Below are 24,078 nucleotides of genomic sequence, written 5' to 3'. Positions count from 1 at the left end.
ACTGTTAGGAAATAACACCCCGTGATCTTTTCTAGACCTTTCTGTCCAAATAAAAACCCTAGTTCACATTTCTATTATCTCCTGTAGATAACTAGCTCTCAGTTCAACTCAGCGTGGTGAAATACAAAGTTCTCCCTATTTTTAACTTCTCTTTTCAAAAAGAGATATTTCCTGTTTGATATACATGCATTTGGTTCCTCCAGTTGCCTCCTTTTATCATGCTTTGCCAATTAATCTTCACTGGGACTCTACATTTTATCAAAACTAACACCAGTATCTTTTCCTGTAAAAGTTTATTTGTGTACAAAATAGACCTTTTTGGCTTTGACATTTATTATAAACAGTCTGTAATACATCATAAAAATCAATCCATCTCAAATGAGTGCTACAGTTGGCTTTATAAAGGCTTGCTCCCTTTTTGCAGTCTCACAGAAATTCAGAGACCCTGAAGCTTGCTGAAAATACCAAATAAAAACAATATTTAGGTTTTTGTAAAGACAGTTCACAATACTATTCTATTTCTTAATCTAGGAAAGACTTGATAATGTTTTAAACTATTTAAAGACCTAAAGCATCTCATGCTGTGATATTTTCTATCCTCGAGTAAAGGTTACATGGGTCAATCTATCATCAGTTCCCGTGGGAGGGTGGGGGGTGTTACACATTCCCCTTTGAGAAAAACACAGCTTCTGCAACAAGGCATGAAACTGAATCAGACAAGATAAATTTGCACTTTTCCCATGGGGTTCTACTATCAATATGTCAAACAGGCAATTTTCATCACAGTTGTAAGCCCTTTCATACTTCTTGATATTTTTTGGTGTTGCAGCTGGCCTTTTTTCCAGTCACTGGAAGAGCACAGTTGGAATGAATAAGCACAGATTTAAAATATATGAGATCAAAGCACAAAAGTGGCTTCTGGGCTTGATGATGATCACAGAACGAACCAAGAATTGTCCAAAAGTGTAATTAACCTTATGTAACAAGCATCATCTCCAGAAATGAATCTGTTTCCTAACTGTGTCTCAATTATTGAAAATCATATAGTACAGTCTATCTTTCCTTTTACTTTTGGATCATGCTTCTCATCATTGTTATTTGACCTTAATTTCTAAATTTATTATTTTAGTTCTAGGCATTTGGATTTCTTACGCTGCCAAAGTATGAAGTATAAGTCTACATTAAACTGCTAGAACATTCACTCTGTTTATAGAATTGACTTTCTGTGTTCCTCCTGATATTAGCAAGACAGCAAATAGGAAGATACTTCCTTTTAAATGAGAAACTGAATATATTTACCTGTCTTCAACTGTCTTGTTGGAGGGGTAGAATACCTTGAATGAAAATCCACTTCTTGGAAATGAACCCTGTAAAGAAAAATGTGTACACCACACTTGCGTCAGTAAAATACTGTACAAATAGTGAGACACATGCTTGACTGTGACTGCACCCCCTTCTTATTTTGGTAAAGCGTAAGGAAATCTTACAGGGTTTATGCAAAGGCAGTCAGTGTTGGTGACAGTGAATGGGTCGTATTTATCTGCAATGACGAGCATATCAGGCAGAGGATAGACCCTCAGGGCGTAGTCATAGGCCCAGTACACGGGGCTAACGTACAGCGGAAGTGGCGTCAGATGTCCTTGTGATAATATAGTCTTTACAAACTGCAAGATAAACATAAATAGTTAGTCTGAACCATTTTCTACAAGTCTAATTCCTGTAGATGCTAACGCCCTGTTAATAAAGAAGCTTTGAACCTGAAAATGGTTTTTGTGTATCTCATTCCCTCTGATTATCATTGATTTCTGGAGTAAAGCAGCTACTCCCCTACAACAGTCAGCTGCTTTTTTTTTTTTTTGCTGTGTTGTGTTGTGGGTTTTTTTAAAGTTTTTCTGAAATTTACCAGCCAATATTTGAAGATCTCAAAACTATTTCATCAATCAGACTCTCCAACAGAGAGAATCTGCTTACCTGTTCCTCCAACCCAGGAAGTACCAACAGTGTCATAACTCATTTTCTGGGCTTTTTTTCCCTCATGGCTTTCCTTGCAGTACCGGTTAACCACAAGACCCACACTTAAACAGTGTCTTTTCCCCGAACTGAGGAAATCATTTGATTCCCAAATGATTTTGATTCCTTTGGCTGTTCTGGGAGTTACCCTGCTCCAGACACCAGCTGCCCCCTTTCATTTGCTTTTTCATCTGGCAGATTCCAGACAGGGAATTTTGGCTCCTGCAACTCTCTCCTCAAGAACCCTCAAAGCTTTTATTATTTCTAATCAATCATGTAGCTGCCATGAGGCTCCATTTTTCTCAAAGGGCTGAAATAACTACAGCAACTTGGTGGAAGGGTCTCCTGTTGAAAGAAAATGATGCACCAAGCATAGGCCCAGTTATTCCACTAATACTGTATGAGGCCTAAAGACACTATTAATTCAATCTAATATTAGTAACAAAATTTTCCTCTCTCATTCATCTTTTTTACACTGATGGCTGAATTAAAAAACTAATGACAGGCAGAAAAGGCAGAGAAAGACTGAAGTATGCAAAATCAACCCAATATTGTTATCGGCAGAAAGTGTTGCCATACATAATTCTACATTTCCTTCATGATTCTTTCCCTTCCAAGCATGGGAAAGCCCTGCAGGAGTACAGGGGAGTGATGGCTTGCAGCTTACACATACATGCATGCAAACATGCACACCAAAACCAAGGTGCATCGGTGTCTGCAATGGGTTCCCTGTGTTCACAAAGAAACTGAGCACTGTCGTGATGGAGGGAAGGAAGAAAGAGCTACAAGAAGTTTCTGAGTCAAACAAACAAACAAAAAACCCCCTATAAAATAAACAGAAACAGACTCCATCCATCACTGCAACCAGCCAGTACTGCCTGGATCATTCTCATTCAATTATATCAGTGAGTCCCATCAACTCCTGCCGTGCATTCATTAACTACAAACATAACTCAGAGCACTGTGGCGATGTATCAAAAAGCAGGATTAAGACTTCAAGTGAGAAGGCAGAAGATACAGATGACCTTTTGGAAAAGTGACACACTGCTTTACTGCAAATGTCACCGGTTCACTGATCAAACCTTGAAAAAAAGGTATTTTGTATAAAACTTTGCCTTTAGGAATCAATGTTTCTTGGTACGACATTCATTGCTGGTGCACAGACACCAAAAGTCAGCTGCTATGAAGTTGTGTGTTCAAGGGCATCTGCAGTGGGACAGTCAGAATGACTCAATGCCATCAATCAGCATCGTGGTTTCAGTTATTTTACTGTCAAGATGGAAATGAAGGTAATAATACTAAATGTATAGACCCTTCTTACAATCCCTCTTGGCTCCTCTTGCAATATATCGTGAGAATGCAGATCAGAGCACCCTAAAGGCAGACCTGCTGATTAAAAAAAGAAGTCAAGGAGATCTTAGCAAGAAGAGTTGAAGGCAGCTCACTCACATGGTTGGGAATGTCCATGTTGCTGGCGGGGAAGCGGACACAGTTTCTGCACATTTTGTTTACCAAATCTTCACGAAAGATAATTATTTCTTGGGTGCAATATTGAATCCTAAATGGAAAACATTAATGAAATTAAATAAATTGAGATGAAGCTAAAAGATAAGGAGCTGCATTATAAAGTTGATCTCCCTCTAATACAGCAAAATGAAAAAGCACTTTTCAATTAAAAGAATACTTTCCCATCTTCCCTTCATTCTCTCCAGATTCAGAAAACACCCGATGCTTTTGATACCCACTATCAAACTTTTAGCACTTCTTCCTTTCATCACTAATTTATTAATGTATTTAAAACTAGTTATAATAAATGCAAGTGAGGAATTCTAATAATTTGAAAAATTTAAGACAAATCTTTCCAAAATTTGTAATTTTTGAAAACTACATCGGCACATAAATTTGTCATTCAGTAAAAAAAAAACCAAACATGAAAAACAGCAGTAAGTTACACTGTTACCTGCAAGGATTTGTGGTGAAAACTGAAAATGGCACCAGCTGCCTGAATTCCTGAGTAATATTTTCAGCCAGAGGAGGTCTAAAATAAATAGCAACAGATATAGCAACAAAGACTCTTACCTTCTTTAACTATTTAACTGAAAATTCCAGAATTTGAGAAAGTGAAGCAAACTGACCTTGGTAAAATAGAACCAGGACCAGGGTCTTCGGGGCCAGGAACAAACACAAATCGACTACTGTAAAAAGTGCAACATATCCCTTTTATACAAAATGATCCTAGAAGTATCTAAACATTGGTTACACACAGCCATTACTCCACAGATGCATGCAAATAACCTATTCTGGGGCTGAGATGACAGCTCTTCCTGACATTAAGAACTACATAAATCACAGCTAAGGCATGAAATACACATCCATTCCTCACTGAAGTGGAGAAAAAGTTTAAAACTATTCACCGTGCAAGGGGGACTGACTGTGGGAAGGGAGACAGACCAGGCGTGCAGCCTGGCTCAGGACTCGGTGGCAATGGGCTCCAGGATCCCATACAGGCACCCCAGATAATCCAGCAGCGGAGGTACAACTGCTTACATCTCACACGGAGCTCAAGAGCTACAGGCTGTGGCCTTTCCTGTTTTTGGGGCCCATTCTAGGAACTAGTTCTACTTAGGGGCTACTGTTACGAATTCAAAGATCAGAAGTCAGAAAGGATAAGCCTGGCTGCCTCCCTGTTTTACTTTCCTTTGTATATTCAAATTTCTGTAGAAGGGATTTAGTTCTCCAGGCTTGAAACGGGGCTCCCACAGAGCAGGGACAGACGAAGGGATAAATAAAAGATTCCTTTGGAGGATTGCGTTGCTTTGGTTAGCTCTCAAACCAGAGGCTGTGGAGAACTGTGTGTGCAAGAACGGAAGGGAGAGAAATGAGATGCCTCCATGTCGGCAGCAGTTGGTGTTTCAGACGACATTTTCTGGGGCTGGTACAGAAGGCCTGTAGGTGCTCGTAACAGCATCAAGACTTCAACAGCAATTTATAAAGCAGCATTGCTCAGGCAGAACCCTGCTGATTTCAAGGGAATTCCAGAGGAAAAGGGCTCACCCAAATAGCACTTCTGGGGAATCATGAGCTGTGTTTAATCCATGTGGAAAATGTTGCAGGGAGAGGCAGTTTCCCCTTTGCTCACTCAATAGCAGCTTCCATGACCAAGCTATTATAGATAAAATCAAAACCTTACACTGTTCCCAAAACAAACGCACAGGCCTGTTACAAGACCAGCTTTCTAACTGATCATAGCTGGCTCAAAATAATGAGAAAACATTCTATCTGTGAGTTTCTTAGAGTAATTAAAACAAAGGTTTCACAAAACAAACAAATTCCTTTTTTCATAGCACTTTACTGTGTACCTTTTATGAATGCTGGGATATTCACATATAATATCTGCAAGAGCCTTCAAAGAACCTGGAGTCAGGAAAAAAAAAAAAATCTATGATACAACACCTGGTTAAACAATGAACATGTATTATATGAATCACCCCCACAGTACATTAAAAAATGTGTCACTTAGAAAACAAGGGTTTCTTTTCTGCTCTCTTAATTTGTTTTGCCATCATTATTTTAATTTAATGTACACGTCTGACTGTATAGAAAGACTCCCCTACCTTTCAGTGACTGAATCTGATTTTTTCCATATGGTGCAAATGAAAAATTTCCACAAAAGAAAAAGCAGGTTGGAGGTGCAGAAGAATAACCTGGGAAAACAGAGTATGTGTGAGTATATTAATTCACTTTAGTATCTTTCAGCATTCAGCCTCCAGGCCATTCCATGAAAGGCAGAAACTGAAACAGCACTTCAAGCTCTGCTGTTATTAATATACCTGAACTATTTTCTTGATACAGGCTTTTGTTAGCTTAAAAAGGATAATGGCAATGCACAAATGTCACTTCAAGGAAGCCCTCTGTTATTTACAGGCCCAGTTCCAACAATATTGTTTGTGTGTATCCAACTAACTACTGACCCAGTCATATAATTACACAAAGTACAATTATAATAAAGAGTACAATTTAAAAATGCACTCTTTCCTTAAAGAGAAAAACAGCGAGTAGGTAGCAATGGATTACTATTAACCTCCATGCATCATTCCAATTCAAGGGCTCTACCAACATTTAATTCGCTCTTTGTCATTATAAAGCAACAGTAACTGGAATTGCCTGAGCATTTTAAGAATCTGATGAATCCTCACAATATCACTAATCACCCAGAAACACATGTTTTATAGCAAAGAGTGAAAAAAAGAAACCTGATTCCCATCCCTGAAATAAAAATTTAAACATCTACTCAGGCATTCATCTCACGTTCCAGGTTACTCTCCATTTTCCTAACATGCAGTACCAGACTTGGATTTACTTCACTATTTTTCAGCCTAGTTGGTAAATAGGACAGAATTGTTTATACCAGAGAAATGCCTCATCAATGTTTTTCCTTGCTATTCCACTCGGCTATTATTTTTAATTTATAATTATGAAGCTTATTACTTGCCTATTAAAAAAAAGTCTCAAAATAATAAATGCAATGTATGCATCTCTGCCAGCTGAGTTCAGTACATTAACCTCACTGACCAAAGTCCTTTTATTACTTCAGCATACACAGTCTTAGGTCAAGTTCAGTTTGCCTCAAGGATCTTGCCAACTTTGATCAAGATAGTGAACTGGTTTTGTAACTTCTGGGTGAGAGGAGCAATTTGTGTCCAATTTTCTTTAGGTGAGTAGCAGTTTCCCACCCTGAATCTTATGTTGCTTATTTTTAAATTAGCCACCCTCTCACACTTCCATTCTACCTAAGACAGACAGGACAAGCTGTTCCAAAACTGCTCTGGAATACAAAGAAGCAATTCACAGATCTCACAGATACTTGCTATCCAAACGTTGTCAACATTACTAATGTAATGATGAGTGGAAGAAACAGTTCATATTTTAAGAGTAACTGACATTTTTTCATTGGTAGAACCAGAAAGCATTCGAGGGACTGCTGATCTCTGATGAAGTAAGAAGTTTTCTTTAAACTAAGCCTAGGAATAACTTCCACGAGCAAGGGAAATGTTCTTGTCACAGCACATAAAATGGCTACCGTCCAAAACAATATTAGTACTAGGTGTCAGCTTGCAAAAATATAATACAATCCAATTTTAAAAACTGTTAAAGATCCAAAAGAAATATAATAGCAACCATGAAATGCAAATAGCTGTCACTAAAATTAGAATGAGACTTCACTGGCTTTGGGCTTGGGTTCAGTGGGATCCTACAAAAAAATGCAACAGTTGGGCTTATTCTAGCTTTCTTAAAATGGAAGTTCGTTAAAAATGCACAATACAGTAATAACAGGACTCTTGCAAATCGTTGCCTTACCTTTTCGTTTAAAAGTGTACTTTGGAAAAAAGGCACAGAGACCACTGTCTTGATGTCAGCTGTACACCATCCAGCTCGCCCTGCCCGACAGGGATGCTCCCGGGAGCGACCACATGATGAAGCGTTCACAAAGCTAAACCAGCATAAAACTAATTCTCCAACAAAGGCAATTAGTTTTCTGCTGAGGTAATCCCTGAATGAGCTCACCATGGGGTCAGACTTCCCAGCCCATGTGAAGGAGGGGACAGAGCCACAGCTGGGGACCAAGGACCAGCCAGGCATCAGACCACCCCGCTGCACTCGTCAGCTCCACCCATCAAGGCTGCTAAGGGCTTAGGAAAATGGTAAAAATTCCCTAAAACAAGGCTCAGAGTCAAAACAGTCCTCACCTACCCGAAAACATTGTGTGAAGCTTTTCCAGTACTTCTGCTTGGTCCAGCCATACATCAGAAAGAAATACAAACATTGCATCTTCATTTTCATCCTCCAGCTGCTTCAGTTTTGCAGAAGCCTTCACTGAAGATGAAGAAGGCCCTCCAAAGAAGTTTACATTCCCATAGAAGGCTCTACATCATTAAAATATTCAAGTTAGTCCTGTTTTCTTCCCAAATCGTTAGTAGTTTTGATTATGACTCACTTAAACCATTTTTTTTATTATTGTTGTTGTTGTTACTATTATGATAGGCAGCTCAGATGGTATCAGTAATCATTTACTACTTCATGGAGAAGCCCAAGAAGAGAAATGCAGTCACCTAGACATAAAGCAGAGGCGCTGCCCTGCCGTGACTTAATTATCTCAGGGTAATATTTATCCTGGGTTCTTTCCCACATCCATTCTCTGAGTAACAAGGAATTTTACTCCCATGTAAGAGTTACCTAGTTTTGCAACTGAGAAGGGCTTTCATCCCAATTAATATGCAGAACCTAACGGCCTTTGGAAGGGTTTTTCTGCCAACACTTCAGGCTTTAGTACTGGTCCAAGCAGACCAGCAAGTCCCAGAATTGCTTCCTTAAAACTGTATTTATTTTGAAGCATTGGGGGAGGAGAAAGAATAGCACACTTTAATGTCACAGAAATTATAAAATAATAATGTGCTTACTTAGAAAACCATAACAAAATATGGAGTGAGGCTGCTGAAAGTCAGTTTTATACCTAGTGGTAGCAGAAGGCTCAGTAGGCGGAAATCCAAAAGCGTTCACATGAAAAACTTCATCTTCATACCAACCTAAGAGATTTTTGAACAACAAAATAACCTTTAGTTTTTCTAACAACATCATGTCCTAGACATTAGTCAGACAGTTGGCAGCTGTACTGCATAGCTAGTCTCAGCCTCCATCAATCCTTCTCTTGTGATAGCACCAGCCCCTGTGCTGTTTAGTGGTGAACCAGACCAGGGAACTATCTGGCTGAAAAACAGGCTGAGCAAGAAACCAACTATTTTTTTAACCCGGACACTTCTTTGAATGGATTTGATGCACAGTCACATAAACAACCTTCTCAACCCAACCGAGTAAGAATGTAAGGGAACAGGATTCATGTTTGCTGGCCCTGTCGCAGAAGAGTCTCCATCAAACTACACCCTTTCTCAAGAACTGTCCCACCTGTTAGAGGAACAGAAGTAATAGGGTGATACTTGTCCCCACTATCATTTGTGCTCCTAACTTCTATCTATTTTATAATTTTTAAACAGAAAATACATTATTAGAAAATAGACTGGGATTATGTATATTGCACAGAGTAATATTCTAAAAACAGCCCCAAGGCTCCAAAACTGCAAGCCCTTACATCATCTTAATGAGAAGACTCATTAAAGCCTCTGAAGGACCAAAGCTTTGCCAACAAAAAGCAGCATTTTCAGATTGTTAAATCATACTGTTTGGTTATTCTAGTCATAACTTCTCCAAGCATGTTGGAGCCAGGCTAAAAAAGGCCAATCCTCAAAGCTGCTACAGATGCTCACATCCCACCGACGTCGCTGAAAACCACAAATTTTGCAGAGCTCCGTTCTCTGCCTCTAGAGCCCACGAGGTAAAGGAAAGGCTTACGGCCAAAAATCTCAGTCACAAACTCAGCTTATGGTCAAGCCTCATCAACATGAGACTTGTCTGTCCAGCCACATCTGGCAGACACGTAACTGCAGCAACAGGCATTAACAGAATAACTTATTACAAGCGAAGAAAAATAGTCAGCGTTACCTTCTGCCAAAACAAAGCATGATTCAGTATATAAACCACTGTGGAACTGGTGCAGAAAGGTTAAGAAATATATTTTTCTTAGATCAGGACTCTTAAACTTGTTCTTTAGCCAACATTTGCTTTCCAGCTGGTGTAATACATTTGGACACCACTGAAAGTTCACAGGCTGCCTTAAGAGCCCGGTAATTACGTGGTAGCTGAGCAGGTAAATTCATAAACGGCCCACAAAGAGGAACATGCTCTGCTTCCACTAGGAGGAATACTAACCTTGTCCTCACAGTCTCTGTGAAAGGGCACTGAGCTGCAGCAACCAAGTAATTTGAAAAGAAGCAAAAAGACAGAGCTGCAATTCTCAATATGTCATTTTTAATAGTCAGTATTGATTTACTATTCAATTTAAAATTCTCCAGGTCTATAGAAAATGTCTTCGATTCTTACATCACAGTAAAAGGATATGGCTTTGCTAAGGTCTAGCTGGACAACTCCTGTAGGGTCTTCTAGGAAAAATTTCCCCTAAAAAACAGGATTAATTAATAACGCAAAATATACCCAAACACATAAATGCTTCAATCAGAAGCATCTCTCAGTCAGCACTTAGAAATCATTTAGTGGGTTTTAATATTAGAACACACTGGCAGACCTGAAAATGATACAGTTTATAGTAAGTGTATCTTAGCACCTTCCCGTTGAGTGGCTGCAGCCTGGATTGTGGGCGCACCCCTCCCCTACAACCACAGTCCAATGCAACAGCAAGTCCAAACAGAGTCACCGGAAGCTCCAGCATTTCAAGAAGGGGCATGCCTAAAAATGTAACTGGTTCTGGCTGCTGACATAAAGCATTACAAAATGCTGTAGTGAGAAGATAAAGACATTTTCTCTCCCACACCAACTGCTTGTGGAAAAGTCTCTTCTTAGGGAATGGATCTCGCACCACTGACATTGATGGGAGCTCTGCCACTGACTTATACGACAGGATGAAGTGGTGAGATACTTAAGTTTTCTCATTTTCTAATATATTATAACACTGAATGAATGGTGACCTAGATATCCACAATAAAAAGAAACCTACCTCCTTAAGCTGAGTTATCATCCCAAGCACAATCACTTCTCTCACTTTAGCTGTATTGCCCAACAGAGTTTCTATTGTTTTAAGCTGGAACCAAAGGCAAAGAATCAAACAACAATTAAATCAAACTCACCATGTATCTATTCTTAAGCAAGCAAGACAAAGCACCACACAGCACATGTTTTTACATAAATACACAAATGAGCTATGAGAAAATACAGGCTCATTAGAAAAATCAGGGACACATTGCTGAATGTCCAGTGGAGCACTGTTTAGGAAAAGATTTCCAATAATGGCTGCTAGCATGAAGAACTGCTTAGCAAGTAAATATTTATTGTGATTATTTTGCTTGCAACTGGATTAAAACTGAAAAGAACAAGTGGCAATTTCTGCTCTTGCCTAAGAATGTGAATCGTAGTCACTGGATCCTCAGCAGGATCCAACCTGAACCACAGGGCCAGCCTGCACCCATCCAGTCACACTAATTACTTTTAAAGAGGAACCTTAGATGGATGACAGAGAACACTCCAGAGTAACACAGGTGACATCGCACAACATGCTGTCTGCGGCTTCTGGACAAACTGATTTTGGTCTGTCAGGCTGCAGTTAAGAGAGCCAATCCTCCTACACCACCAGCATAAGCAATGCATTTGCCACTGCTGACAGGGAGGAGCAGTCAAGGGAGAAAGATAAAGCCTGTAAAGCCTGGATGCAGATAAAGGCTCGACTCAGCTAAGCTCAGTTCCCTTTTTCTACACGATGGCATGCTCTGAACAGGGAGAAGCAGGGAAGCTGAGCAAAGCAAAAGCTGTTATTTGGTACCCAGTGACACACACACACACACACCCTTTTTTTAACAGTATGAAATAACTATATAATATAGTGAGAGCATTTGAGAAAACTGAGATGGGAGCAGAACAGACTAAAGTTATGACCTTATTCAACTGTAGGTTTGTGAATTTAGTGCTTATGAAAAAAAGAAGAAGGAAAAATATCCCCAAGCAGAGGGAAGCAAAGTGCAGTAAGCTAAACAGCTAATGCCCTTCCACCTCAGGAAGCCACGTTTCTCTTGCACTTCATAGCTGCTTTTCAATGGTTTCATCATCATGCAGATCTGAGCCATATAACTGCATTTTTGACACACAGGCTAAAAATTATCAAAAATAACTCATTTGCATTGATTACTCATATTGGATGTAAAACTAAGATGTCACTGGAGAACTATTACTGCATTAAAGCGTAAAACAAGTAGAGTTCCCTTGGCAAGAAAAAAACCCAGATTTTTACCTGGAATTTGCTCTTACTGTCATCAGGATGAGCAACAACTGCTGAAGGAGTAAACAACTCATGTCTGTGAGTCCTCTGCAGAAACCAAAATTGAAGTAATCCAGTTTAAAAATAAATGAGCGCTGTCAAAAAGCCAGTTCATTACAACCACTATACAAAATACTTTTTAAAGTTCTCTTACTCTATTTTATCCAGCAACATCTAATCTGTTAAGCATAACCAGTTCTTTTGACAAGAATTTGCTTCTAAGAAATAGATGTTCAATAATACTGGACAATAAAACTAAGCCAAAAAAAGTAACATCAAAGCATCTATAATCCTTCTAAAAGAAGTTATTTCGGACTACCTGGAAGGAAGGGGTGAGAGAGCAAGGGAAGGTAAACGGTATTAAATGCTAACTATGTGGAAAAGAACAGGTTTCTCTTCAGGGCAGGGCCTAATAAAAGTAAGCAATATTTTATTTTATTTTTAATAACAGGAGAAAGCTACACTAACAGATAAACTGCCGAGAGCATGAAGAAAATGCACTGTAGAAATTTTCAATTCTTTCACTGTTTTTCATGCAGTCTGAAAGCCTCCCCTTGGAACAAACCCATCGCTACCAGCCCGTGTAACACACGCAGTAATTCCCATCAGCGGCCCTCACACATGTAGTGACCCGAACCTTCACTTTTCTGGAGGGTGGAAAGGAGTACGTAAGACAACCAAACACAAAACCTGTACAACAGAGAGTCTATGTGAAACCATCAGGCAAAGGTGCAACAGCAGTTGAGTCTAAGTTAAGCCTAAGAAAAGGAGGCTGCAGGATATACACCCTATGGACACCTGCAGATGCTGTTCACAGAAACCAACTTGTTCTGTGCAAGTGGGCCAATTCCAGCAGGTTTCACTAATCCTGATCACTGTTTGTATGAACTAAAGCTTCTTCAGTTAACGGCTAACTGGTCTTCCAGGGCAGGGGATCCCAAACTGCTGTACATGTACTCCTAGTGGCAGTTAACTCCCTGGTAGACAGAGAGTTGTTGCTGCTCTGGGGTATCTGACCCTGTGCCTCAGACTACCGCACAGATGACCAGTTCATAGAATCACAGGATCATCAAGGTTGGAAAAGACCTTGAAGATCCTCCAGTCCAACCATGAACCTCACACTGACCCTTCCCAACTCCACCAGATCCCTCAGCGCTGGGTCAACCCGACTCTTCAACCCCTCCAGGGATGGGGACTCCCCCCCTGCCCTGGGCAGCCCATTCCAACGCCCAACAACCCCTTCTGCGAAGAAATACTTCCTAAGAGCCAGTCTGACCCTGCCCTGGTGCAGCTTGAGGCCATTCCCTCTTGTGCTGTCGCTTGTTCCTTGGCTCAAGAGACTCATCCCCCCTCTCTGCACCCTCCTTTCAGGGAGTTGTAGAGGGCCATGAGGTCTCCCCTCAGCCTCCTCTTCTCCAGACTAAACCCCCCCAGTTCCCTCAGCCGCTCCCCATCAGACCTGTGCTCCAGACCCTGCACCAGCTTCATTGCCCTTCTCTGGACACGCTCGAGTCATTCAATGGCCTTTTTGGAGTGAGGGGCCCAAAACTGAACCCAGTAATTGAGGTGAGTTTGCACGGTTCAGCTCGGTGCCTCCCTGCTGCCTACAGGCCAGCACAGACAAAAAGCTGTGCTCACTGTCACAGAAGTACAGAACCATAGAATGGTTTGGGTTGGAAGGGACGTTAAAGACTGTTAAAGTCCCACCCCCCTGCCACAGGCAGGGACACCTGCCACTAGCCCAGGTTGCCCAAAGCCCCGTCCAACCTGGCCTTGAACCCTTCCAGGGAGGGGGCAGCCACAGCTTCTCTGGGCAACTTGTGCCAGGGCCTCACCATCCTCACAGGGAAGAATTTCTTCCTTATATCTAATCTAAATCTCCCCTCTGTCAGTTTAAAACTGTCACCCCTTGTCCTATCCCTACACCCCCTGGTAAAAAGAGTGCCTCCCCCCTTTCCTGTAGCGCCTTTAAGTCCTGGGAGGCCGCTCTAATGTCCTATCACAACAGGCCCTACTAAAAAGTTTATCCCCTTTAAGTACTGAAAGGTATTAAGGTCTCCCCGGAGCCTTCTCTTCTCCAGCTGAACCCCCCCAACTCTCTCAGCCTGTCCTCACAGGGGAGGTGCTCCAGCCCGCCCGAGCATCTTCGTGGCCTCCTCTGGCCCCGCCCGAGCAGGTCCGTGTCCTTCTGATGTTGGTGCCCCCGGAACTGGACCCAGCACTGCAGGGGGGTCTCACAGAGCAGAGCAGAGGGGGAGAATCCCCCCCTCGCCCTGCTGCCCACACTGCTCTGGGTGCAGCCCAGCATACAGTTGGCTTTCTGGGCTGCCAGCACACGTTGCTGGCTCATGTTGGGGAATCCTGTTCTGAATTTGCTCACAACACAAAACGAAGACACACGTGCCACCAAGAGATGACAAGGGGTGGTTGGCTCTCATTGGGCATTTTGAAAACTGGAGAATGAATAAATGAACTAAACCAGAAGCAAACTTCAGTGCTTCAAGGAGAGCCTGAATGAGAGATTTGTATTATCTCAACAAGCACTACATACAATGACATGCTAAACAAACATAACAGAGACAGACTACAGGAGGAAAAAGAGCAAGACACACATAAAAATACATAATCCTCTCTTAAGACATGATGCTAAAATGCAGAAACACATGAATCCATCATGCTGTATGGTGACAGTTGAGAAGACTGATAAACCTTAGTACAGACCCTGTTCTTATTCAGATTTTATTTAAACTGTAGCTCATAAAAGCACCTCAACACAAAGCACTGTTGTACATGTAAGAATATACAAAACCGCATTTTGTTTGTGCATTTTGTTAAACAGAGCAAAACTTTTTCTGACCTGTTGTAAGATGGAGTAGCGTTCACAAAACAACTCAGCTTTATCTCTGGCAGTTCCAAATAAATTTGGTACAGGAAAGTTGGTCATTGACAGACTGCAAGAAGTTTAACACAATCAAGATTAAAAAAGGTACATTTCACACACAAAAATGACTTATTGATCTAAAAGTTCTAGGAGACTGCAAAAGCTATAACACTACTGCATAGTTTATTTACTCAATGAGGAAGATTTCTGCTAGGGAACCTGTGTTTCTGCATTTTGAAGGCTACATCCATTTAATTTCCCTCTAACACACAGTCCTCCAGATTTATCTGTCCACCTGAATGGGACTCTGCAGAAATCAGTTTCTAAAAAAGCAGTTATGTCTTAAGTGGCCACGAACAAGAGTATTTTCTTCCTCTTGGTTAGCAGGCTGTCTTCATGGGGTTCTCTGCTTCTGATAGCCTGGAAAGCTGGAATAAAACTCCTACTGCAAACTCACAGATTGCTTTTGCTGGACTGGCAGAATCACGGACCAAAGCTAGGAAAGGAATTACACATTACATGAAGGTCGCTGCAACCCCTCGCAGTGGACACTACTATCCATCCCTCAGCTAACACCACTTCAAGCTTTTTAAAAGCACAGCCTCTTTCTGGCTCAGCAGTCTGGGCCTCTTGCTGTTAAAGGTAAATTCTTTAGCTAGCAAAATATTTACAGCCAATTTCCCCAGCTATTTCTCCCTTAGTCCAACCTGGGGGATCACCAGTTGCTCCTAATTTTTCTTTTTTAGCTTTTGTAGCTCTCCTTAGAAAAATCCCAGGGCTTCAAGGAGTTGCAAGCTACAGCCTAAGAAACAAATACATGCAACACACAGACCAGATTTATTTTTTAAAAAAACAAACAGCCAAATGTGGGGGAAAAAACAAACTACGTTTAGTGATGTATATCCTTACCCTTACTGTCTCTTTTATTCATTAGATGGCATAAACATGGTTGGACATTTTAGTACCTGATAAACACTGGAGTTTCAGAGCCAGTAACATCAGAGGCAGCACAGAACACACTGTCACAGGACATACAGGTCCCCATTTCAATTTCATCCTACTGAACTAGGAAAAACCCAATGGCACATTTATTTATGAGCCAGCATTTATCACAGAGCCTGACTAGTTCTTTACAGACTAAGAAACAAAATCATCTCAGCTTCTCACGCAGGCTTAAGATAAGCAGACCCAAAAGGAAAAGATTAGACACCAGACTTTTAACCATACAGAAATAGAGACTTTTTTTCTTAAAACAAGGAGTGGTTGAAACTTAAAATATGCAGGACTTACGGTAGAAACTTCTTTCTTTCTGAATTATAAATATAACGAGGAATATCGAAGGCTCCAATAATGTTGAAAACATTTTCTCTGAAATAAGAATACATTTACAACATTATCTGAAGTGGACGAAACAAACAGTAACAAAACAGGTTGAATAAAATTATATTCGCTTTGTTCACTACCACCCTGCACTATCATCATTTCTCCTGCATCACTCTAACTACTGGATACCACTGCATCTTCTAATTCAAAAAAGGAAACTCTTCAAAAGTTCATTTAGAAATGAGAGGGGGATACATCTCCTTCCCGTACCATCCTCTGCTGTCTTTTTTGACAACAGAACAGCCTTGGCATGGTTAATGTGAAGGTTTAAATAATGGACATGCAAAACTCTTCAGATTATTAATCGAGTTGATACATCCCATTATATTTACTGGTTCAGCTCTCTCCCCCGATGCCTCTCATTTATTTCTTACTGTAAGTGGATTGATTTCATCAGAGTAGATAAAATTATCCCATGAACCTTCACACAGGACAACCATCACTGCCTATCAGACACTTCTGTCTTAGGCTTCAGAGTGCATTTCCTGCAAAACTTTGCCTTCAGGCTTTCTGCAGCATAACTCAGGAGTTGTACAGGCTGGCCCTGTGATCTGTAGAACTTCTCCCTTCAGGACTCTGTACTGAGAATCTGTGCATACAGATTTCATTTCTGGAGTAAAAAATAATGTATATAAAACAATACAAAGAAAAGTCACACTCAAACCATCTGCATCATAAAGGTTCCAGTGACAAGGAGAAAAGTAAAAAAGAAATTTGCTTCATATTGAGAAACTGTGGGATCACAGTATCTAATTGACATGCCTAGCAAACCATTTATTTTCATGCTTCGCATTACGATGTCAATACACAACATGAACGCTAAAGGAAACACATTTATCACGATCACAAATAAAGTTCTCAGAAACTCAAGTAATTGCTCTCCACTTCGTTATCAGAGAGTGAAAATCAATCACAGTTTTCAAAAACCAGCCCTGCTATACGAAAAAGCAGAAACAAATACCATGGAGGAAAACTTTTCCAAGTGCTTTCAGAAAAGAAGTACCTTATGAAAAGCACAAAAACAACCTTAGGTAATTTTGATCTAGAGAAAAGGAAACAAAGACATGAACAGAAGTAACAAGTTCTCTCTGTATTGTAACTATTGGTTTATTTTATTGGTTAATATTCAACCTGTATCCCATGTAACACATAACCATAGCATTTTAATTCCAGAATGTCAGCATTATATTTAGAATCCCCTAGAGGCCTATCCATGAGAACAAATTTTCTAAGAAGGAACATTACTAACCTTCTAAGACAGTACCAGGAAGACAAAAGCACAAAGCAATTACTGCATGTGTAGCACTGCAGAAAATGCCTGACATTTATTTTCCAAGAAGAAATAAAGGAAGGCATACCAACCCTCATAAACCTCAAATAATAAAACAATGTCACCATACATAGTTTCATCAGATGCCTGGCTACATTCTTGGACAGCTGCTTCCACTGTGGATTGTTCAATCATATTAGATGACACTGAAAAGAAAATTTCAAAGGATTAAAACTGCAGCCTGTGGAAAGTTGTCAGAAAGTAAGTACGTCCCAAATATTTTACAACAAATGGTTCAGTCTTCTCGGAGGAATACATTACACAAGTAAGCATATTTTCAGTAAGTTAATGACACACACTGTTTTCTCTTTACAAATGGATCACTTAGTATTCTTACCAGAAGGATACATCTCTAGTGAAAAAATAACCCACACACATACTGTGCCCACCATTAATTCACTAAACATGGAGAACAAGACAATTATAGTTTATGCAAAGCTGCCAAATATACTACAAATGTGTTAGATCTGAGCTTTCACATTCTGGAGGTTAATTTTGTTCCAGAACATTATCACACAGATTGCTGTCATAAATAAGTATTCAAACAGTTTAACAGAATTTTGGAGATAGGCACATTGTTGTCTTCATGGATTTAAACTGATAACTGAAATTAAAAAATATTTCTAAACGCTAATGTTTTGCTGAATTTGAAGGGAAGACCAATCAATGCAGATTCACAAAAGGACTTGGTTGCTAGCCTAACTGCTGGGCTCCTGAAACAGAAATCAGTACGTGAAAACCTGCCCCTGAGTTCCTGTTCAGGGCGTGGGACTTAAAATCACAATTTCTGTAAGACAGTGATGAATAGCAGAGCAAAAGGGGCACTAAGGGAGTTAGCAGGAACCACAGGAGAGACCAGCATGTCTGAATTGCACCTCTTCCCCTAACCTCAAACAACTCACGGATGTTAGCTGGACAATACGGGAAGTCAGAGGCACAAAACTCCCACTGGACAAAGACCAGTGTGGGTGAGTGCACTGACAGCATGTACTACATTGGCCCTAGAGCTTCTTGTACAGACCCAAATTTTGTTCAAAAATGAGGATGCGTTAATTTGTACCAGCAGGCTTCACGCTAGATCAGGACCGGTTCTTCAAACTGCTTTTACTCCCTGTTTGATCAGCTACAATCTGTTATTCCATGGCTAGAGTAGAAATATAAAGACGTAACTTCTATAGTCTGTGTTCTAGTAAAACTACAAAGCAATCATGTGCCCACCCTTGATTTAATTCGGTTTAAATAGCATAGGCTGGGACAGTTTCCTGAGCTCATCTAAAGCCTAGTATTTATTTTAGATCACATTTATATGGATTTGAATCTCCTCGGCCAAAACCTGGCAGTGAGCCCAAGTTTCCTTGTTCTCATGAGCTCTGATCAGTAAACACACACGTATGTCAGGCATCAGTGACACTTCTGTCAGCCACATTCTTTAACTAAAGGTGCTACAACTCCTGTTTTGAGCTGTCAGACTGTGCCACGTATATTTTGAGCTCTACCCCATGCCTTTTATGACACTTAGAGGAGCAGGGACACTGGATCTGTGTACCTCGGGTCATACTGTCCCAATTAAGCAGGAGGTAGTCCCCGAACAAAATACTCCTGCCAAGACGATGGAGTTTTCTGGATTGTACTTTTGGACTTAACAGTTTATAGAATTTGATGTACTTTCACACACCAAGCTGGTACAGCTTCTCCAGCACTACAGCGCTCCAACTGTTATCAGCACCTTCTGCCCAATGTTACTACCACGAGATCAGGCTGGCAGAACAGAACATCTGCCCTGCTGCTTCAGAGAACATCCAGGTGATGGTTAAACTCCACCCACCGTTGGTTTAAGCTAATATGTTGGACTGTTATACTGGTGCACTTGCATCTCCCACTTCACTTGGATGGGAGGGCAGTGATCTCTGAACAAAGGAATGCAACTGTTCCCTTCCTGCAGTCACAGTTAGGCTCCCCAGATTATAGCTGTCAACAACCCCAACCTTTTTTTGGACCTGGTCTACTGAATAACAAGTGAATTTCTCATTATTTCTTTGGTTTATTTTAATAGTTAAAACGACACTTTCAGATGCAAAGATGTCCATGCAAACTCAGCTAGGTGCTTTTAGCAACTGGCATTGAAAAATTTCACTACTCTTCGAAAAGTCGGGAGGTACCAGGCTGCCAACTGTTTAAATGGCAAATTTGTACTATCTTTGGCTGACATTACAAACGTCAGTATTTAAGAAAACGTCAACAAATACATTTATCTTGATCAACCCAACAGACTAAAATGATACCTTAGTGCATATGCTGCCAGTAACTCTGTCTAAATAACACTATAAGCGCAAGATAAACTTAGCAAGCTTAAGAAAAATAATTTGTTTACTTACAAGGCTGTTTTTCAACTGCATCAATGACATTTTCAATTACATCGTCAAGTTCTACTTCATTGATGGACTGAAGAGCTTCAGTAAGATACTTTAGGGCATCCCTAATTCCAATGAAGAAAATCAGCTCAAAAAGCAATTAATATTCAATACAGTTTATACAAACTACGCCAATTTTGGCAGATGTGAATATAATCACTAAATGGCTTGTGATTTAAAAAGTAGAAATAATTAGTACTGCATAATACTGCTAGTTTAAATCAAACAGAAAAGAAATCATCAGGATTGAAAACATTGAGGATAAGAAGCAGAGAACCTCATCTTCATACAATCATAGAAAGATTCATGTCAGAAGGGACCCCTAAGGTCTCCTGGTCCAGCTTTCTGCTCTGACAGCACAGGCAGCTCACATCACCCACAGCACTGTTCAAATCTTAAATATCTCCAGGGATGGAGTTCTCACACCCTTTCTTGGCCCTGTCCTGGTGCTTAACTACTCTCCTTGTGAATAACTTTTTCATAGGATTGTAGAAAAATCCACGTTGGAAATGTCCTCTGGAGACCATCTGATCCAACTTTCCACTAAAAGCAGGGCCTTGGATTGTGCCATCCAGGGCCCCATTCAGCCAAGTCCCGAGTATTTCCAGTGAGGCAGATTCCACCAGTTCTCTACTCAACCTACTCTAAAGTTTCATTGTTCTTAGAGTGAAGATTTTATTTTAAGCTTGTGCCCGTTGCCTCTTGCCCTGTCACTGTGTATCCCTGAGAAGAAAGTACCTGTGTCTTCTCCATAACCACGTTTTAGGAAGACTGGGATTAGATCCTCTTGAGCCTTCCCTTCTTGGGGCTCAGTAAACCCAAATCCTTCGCAATTTTTCCACATGAAGTACTTTAACCCTTGAATCATAGAATGACAGAATCACAGAATGGTTTGGGTTGGAATGGACCTTTAAAGGCCATCTAGTCCAACCCCCCTGCAATGAGCAGAGACATCTTCCACTAGCCCAAGTTGCTCAAAGCCCTGTCTAACTTGACCTTGAATGTTTCCAGGGAGGGGACATTGACCACCTCTCTGGGCAACCTGTGCCAATGTTTCACCAGCCTCACCATAAAAAATGTCTTCCTTGTATCTGGTTTAAATCTATCCTCTTTTAGTTTAAAACCATTATCCCATGTCCTATCACAACAGGCCCTACTAAAAAGTTTATCCCCTTTAAGTACTGAAAGGTACTAAGGTCTCCCCAGAGCCTTTTCTTCTCCAGCTGAACCCCCCCAACTCTCTCAGCCTGTCCTCACAGGGGGGTGCTCCAGCCCCCTGATCATCCTCGTGGCCTCCTCTGGCCCTGCTCGAGCAGGTCCCTGTCTTTCCTGTACTGAGGACCCCAGAGCTGCATTATCTTGGTGGTCCTCTGCTAGACCCTCTCCATTTTTTTAATGCCTCTGTTGAACCAATGTCACTAGAACTGGACAAGTGGGATATCTTCTGCTGCAATCTGTGCTTGCTGCCTCTTCCCAGTGCACTGGCTCCTTCCCGCCATGTCCCCGTTAGGCAGTTGGACCATCTTCACCCTCTTTCCTGCAGACTGAGCAAACCCAGCTCTTCCCACTTCCCTTACACACCATGAGCTCCAGCCCATGACCACCCTAACAGCCCCCTGAAGGACCCGCTCCACTTTACTAGTATCTCAGAGATTGGAATTATTTTCATTTTAAATAACACAAGAATTAGAAATGTGCTTCTTCCCTCATCCTTAGACCACAGTCTCGCAGTTAAAGATAACAATTTTCTTATTAATGTCATCTGTCGGCCAGTCAAAACTGGCATTTTGGTTAACAGCCTGACCTTCAAAATGTCTCAGTTCATTTAACTGTGGGAGCCAGGAGCTCTGAACTTGGACTCCTCACTAATGAAAGTGCCAGGACACTGTCCAAAATAATCACATCCCATCCACACCAGAAACAAAATGGAACTTAACACACTATCTTGAAAGGAAAAATACCAGCAGTGGAGCCCCAGGCACTCTTATAAATCATGACACTTTCCACTGCTAGCAGAAATCACTTTTCTTTGACCTTGCAATCTCTAACTAATACACATTATTATGTACCTTTGGAAATACCGTTTCTTCTGACAGTAAGAGATGCTGAACACAGAGCTGGCAAGTGCAACTCAGGGAAGAGATCCCAGAGTTGTCAGGGACAGCGGGAGACAAAAAAAAAAACAAAACCAAACAAACGAACAAACAAACAAACAAAAAACAACAACAAAAAAACCTCATCCAGCACCACTATCAGGGAGAGGAGCGAGGGGCAGCTTTTGGGGCGTGGGTCGGGGCATGGGTAGAGGTGGATGTAAGAGGCCCAGAGCAGCAGGACAGGCAGAACTGCAGGGAGGAGAGGCGGCCTCAGTGCGGGGGCGAGGAAGAGGAGGGAAAGGCATCACCACATCCCCGAGGAGGTGATGGCGGGGGGGGGGCGCGGAGCTGTCCCTGACCAAACCCCACAACGCCAGACCCTGGGGCGCGCCCCGAAAGCAGGAGGAGGACCTGAGGGAGGTATGAGAAGACACAGACCCCCACAGCCCGCCCCCGACCACTCTCCCGGCCCTACTCACGCCCTCAGCAGGAGCCCGCGCAGGCGGAACGCGGAGCCCAGGCGGCCCCGCAGCCGCTCCGGCTCCATGGCGGACGGTTGGCGCCAAACGGCGTCGCGCCGCCCTGGCCCTGCCCCGGGGCGGGCGGAGGCTCGGGACGGCCCCGCCGGGCCCCTCAGGGCTCAGTGTGGGGAACCGTGGGGCTGAGGCAGCCGCGCTCGGGAGCGCGGCCCGGCTCGCTGTGTGCCCGCGGGAGGCAGAGGGGATCCCCGGGAAGCCGTGCTGCCCGCCACAGTTAGGGCACAGTTGTTCTTGAGTGGCTTTCACAACAAAAAGCAAGGCAGCACTGAGGACACTTGTTGCAGCTGACACAAGTTACCCAGTAAAATTACCCCCGGTATTATTTTGTTGACTTACAGGCGATGCAGCTCACAATGCTTCTGCCCCGTTTTCCTGTAGGCCCTGGTGCAGGTTGCACGGCATCTCCAGTACTCCAGAGTCTCCTCCAGCTTCAGTTTTACCTGCCATAAAACATCCACCTGATATGGGCGGCTGTAAATCAGTCTTGGTTCTACTCCTGTGACTCAGACTTGTTTTCACCCGTGAACACCTTCAGTCTGTTAGATGGCTTGGGATGCTTCTCGCCCATTCTGGGTTTCTTCTTGCTGGTTGATCAGTCTCTCCTAAGGTTCACCAGCCCTAGACTGGGGCTGTTAGCAGCCTGCTGTAGTCTTGCAGTTGGTTGCTTGGTTGTGTCATATCTGTCATAACTGCCTTGTGGAAAAGGACTTGGGGGGGTTAGTGGATGGAAAAATATGAGCCAGCAACATGAGCTCCCAGCCCAGAAAGCCAACCGTGTGCTGGGCTGCATCAGGAGACGCGTGGCCAGCAGGGCGGGGGGGGGATTCTCCCCCTCTGCTCCACTCTCGGGAGACCCCCCTGCAGTGCTGGGTCCAGCTCTGGGGGCACCAACATCAGAAGGACACGGACCTGCTAGAGCAGGGCCAGAGGAGGCCACGAAGATGCTCGGGGGGCTGGAGCATCCCCCTGTGAGGACAGGCTGGGAGAGTTGGGGGGGTTCAGCTGGAGAAGAGAAGGCTCCGGGGAGACCTTAATACCTTTCAGTACTTAAAGGGGATAAACTTTTTAGTAGGGCCTGTTGTGATAGGACATTAGAGCGGCCTCCCAGGACTTAAAGGCGCTACAGGAAAGGGGGGAGGCACTCTTTTTACCAGGGGGTGTAGGGATAGGACAAGGGGTGACAGTTTTAAACTGACAGAGGGGAGATTTAGATTAGATGCGAGGAAGAAATTCTTCCCTGTGAGGGTGGTGAGGCCCTGGCACAGGTTGCCCAGAGAAGCTGTGGCTGCCCCCTCCCTGGAAGGGTTCAAGGCCAGGTTGGACGGGGCTTTGGGCAACCTGGGCTAGTGGCAGGTGTCCCTGCCTGTGGCAGGGGGGTGGGACTGGATCTTTAAGGTGCCTTCCAACCCAAACCGTTCCATGATTCAATGATTTGTAGGTCTCTTTCCTCACTGGAAGGGTGCAGTGGGACCCTGGCCCTTTCCCTTATGCTCT

At 42.4% G+C, this 24,078-nt stretch overlaps 1 protein-coding gene across 2 annotated transcripts; it reads right to left on the bottom strand.

Moving 5' to 3' along the window:
* Positions 1-277: 277 nt before the first annotated feature.
* Positions 278-22,611, bottom strand: POLE2 (DNA polymerase epsilon 2, accessory subunit). 2 transcript variants are annotated; one of them, XM_074869252.1, is made up of 19 exons: positions 22,525-22,611; positions 19,914-20,014; positions 17,609-17,684; positions 16,116-16,193; positions 14,802-14,895; positions 11,918-11,992; positions 10,634-10,717; positions 10,022-10,077; positions 9,565-9,614; positions 8,522-8,594; positions 7,762-7,934; positions 5,625-5,714; positions 5,370-5,424; positions 4,146-4,205; positions 3,971-4,048; positions 3,460-3,568; positions 1,488-1,664; positions 1,300-1,367; positions 278-455 (listed from the first exon to the last, which is right to left on the bottom strand). In XM_074869252.1, the coding sequence occupies exons 1-19, from the start codon at positions 22,590-22,592 to the stop codon at positions 437-439; spliced, it is 1,584 nt and encodes a 527-aa protein (XP_074725353.1). In that variant the 5' UTR covers positions 22,593-22,611; the 3' UTR covers positions 278-436. The 2 variants fall into 2 exon arrangements, with proteins under 2 accessions (XP_074725353.1, XP_074725354.1); XM_074869253.1 differs by lacking the exon at positions 5,625-5,714.
* Positions 22,612-24,078: the final 1,467 nt, after the last annotated feature.

The sequence above is a fragment of the Strix uralensis genome, chromosome 4 (assembly GCF_047716275.1).
Source record: "Strix uralensis isolate ZFMK-TIS-50842 chromosome 4, bStrUra1, whole genome shotgun sequence".
In the NCBI taxonomy this organism is placed as follows: Eukaryota; Metazoa; Chordata; class Aves; order Strigiformes; family Strigidae; genus Strix; species Strix uralensis.
The sequence above is the reverse complement of the archived record's forward strand: the minus strand, read 5'-3'. Positions and strand labels throughout refer to the sequence as shown.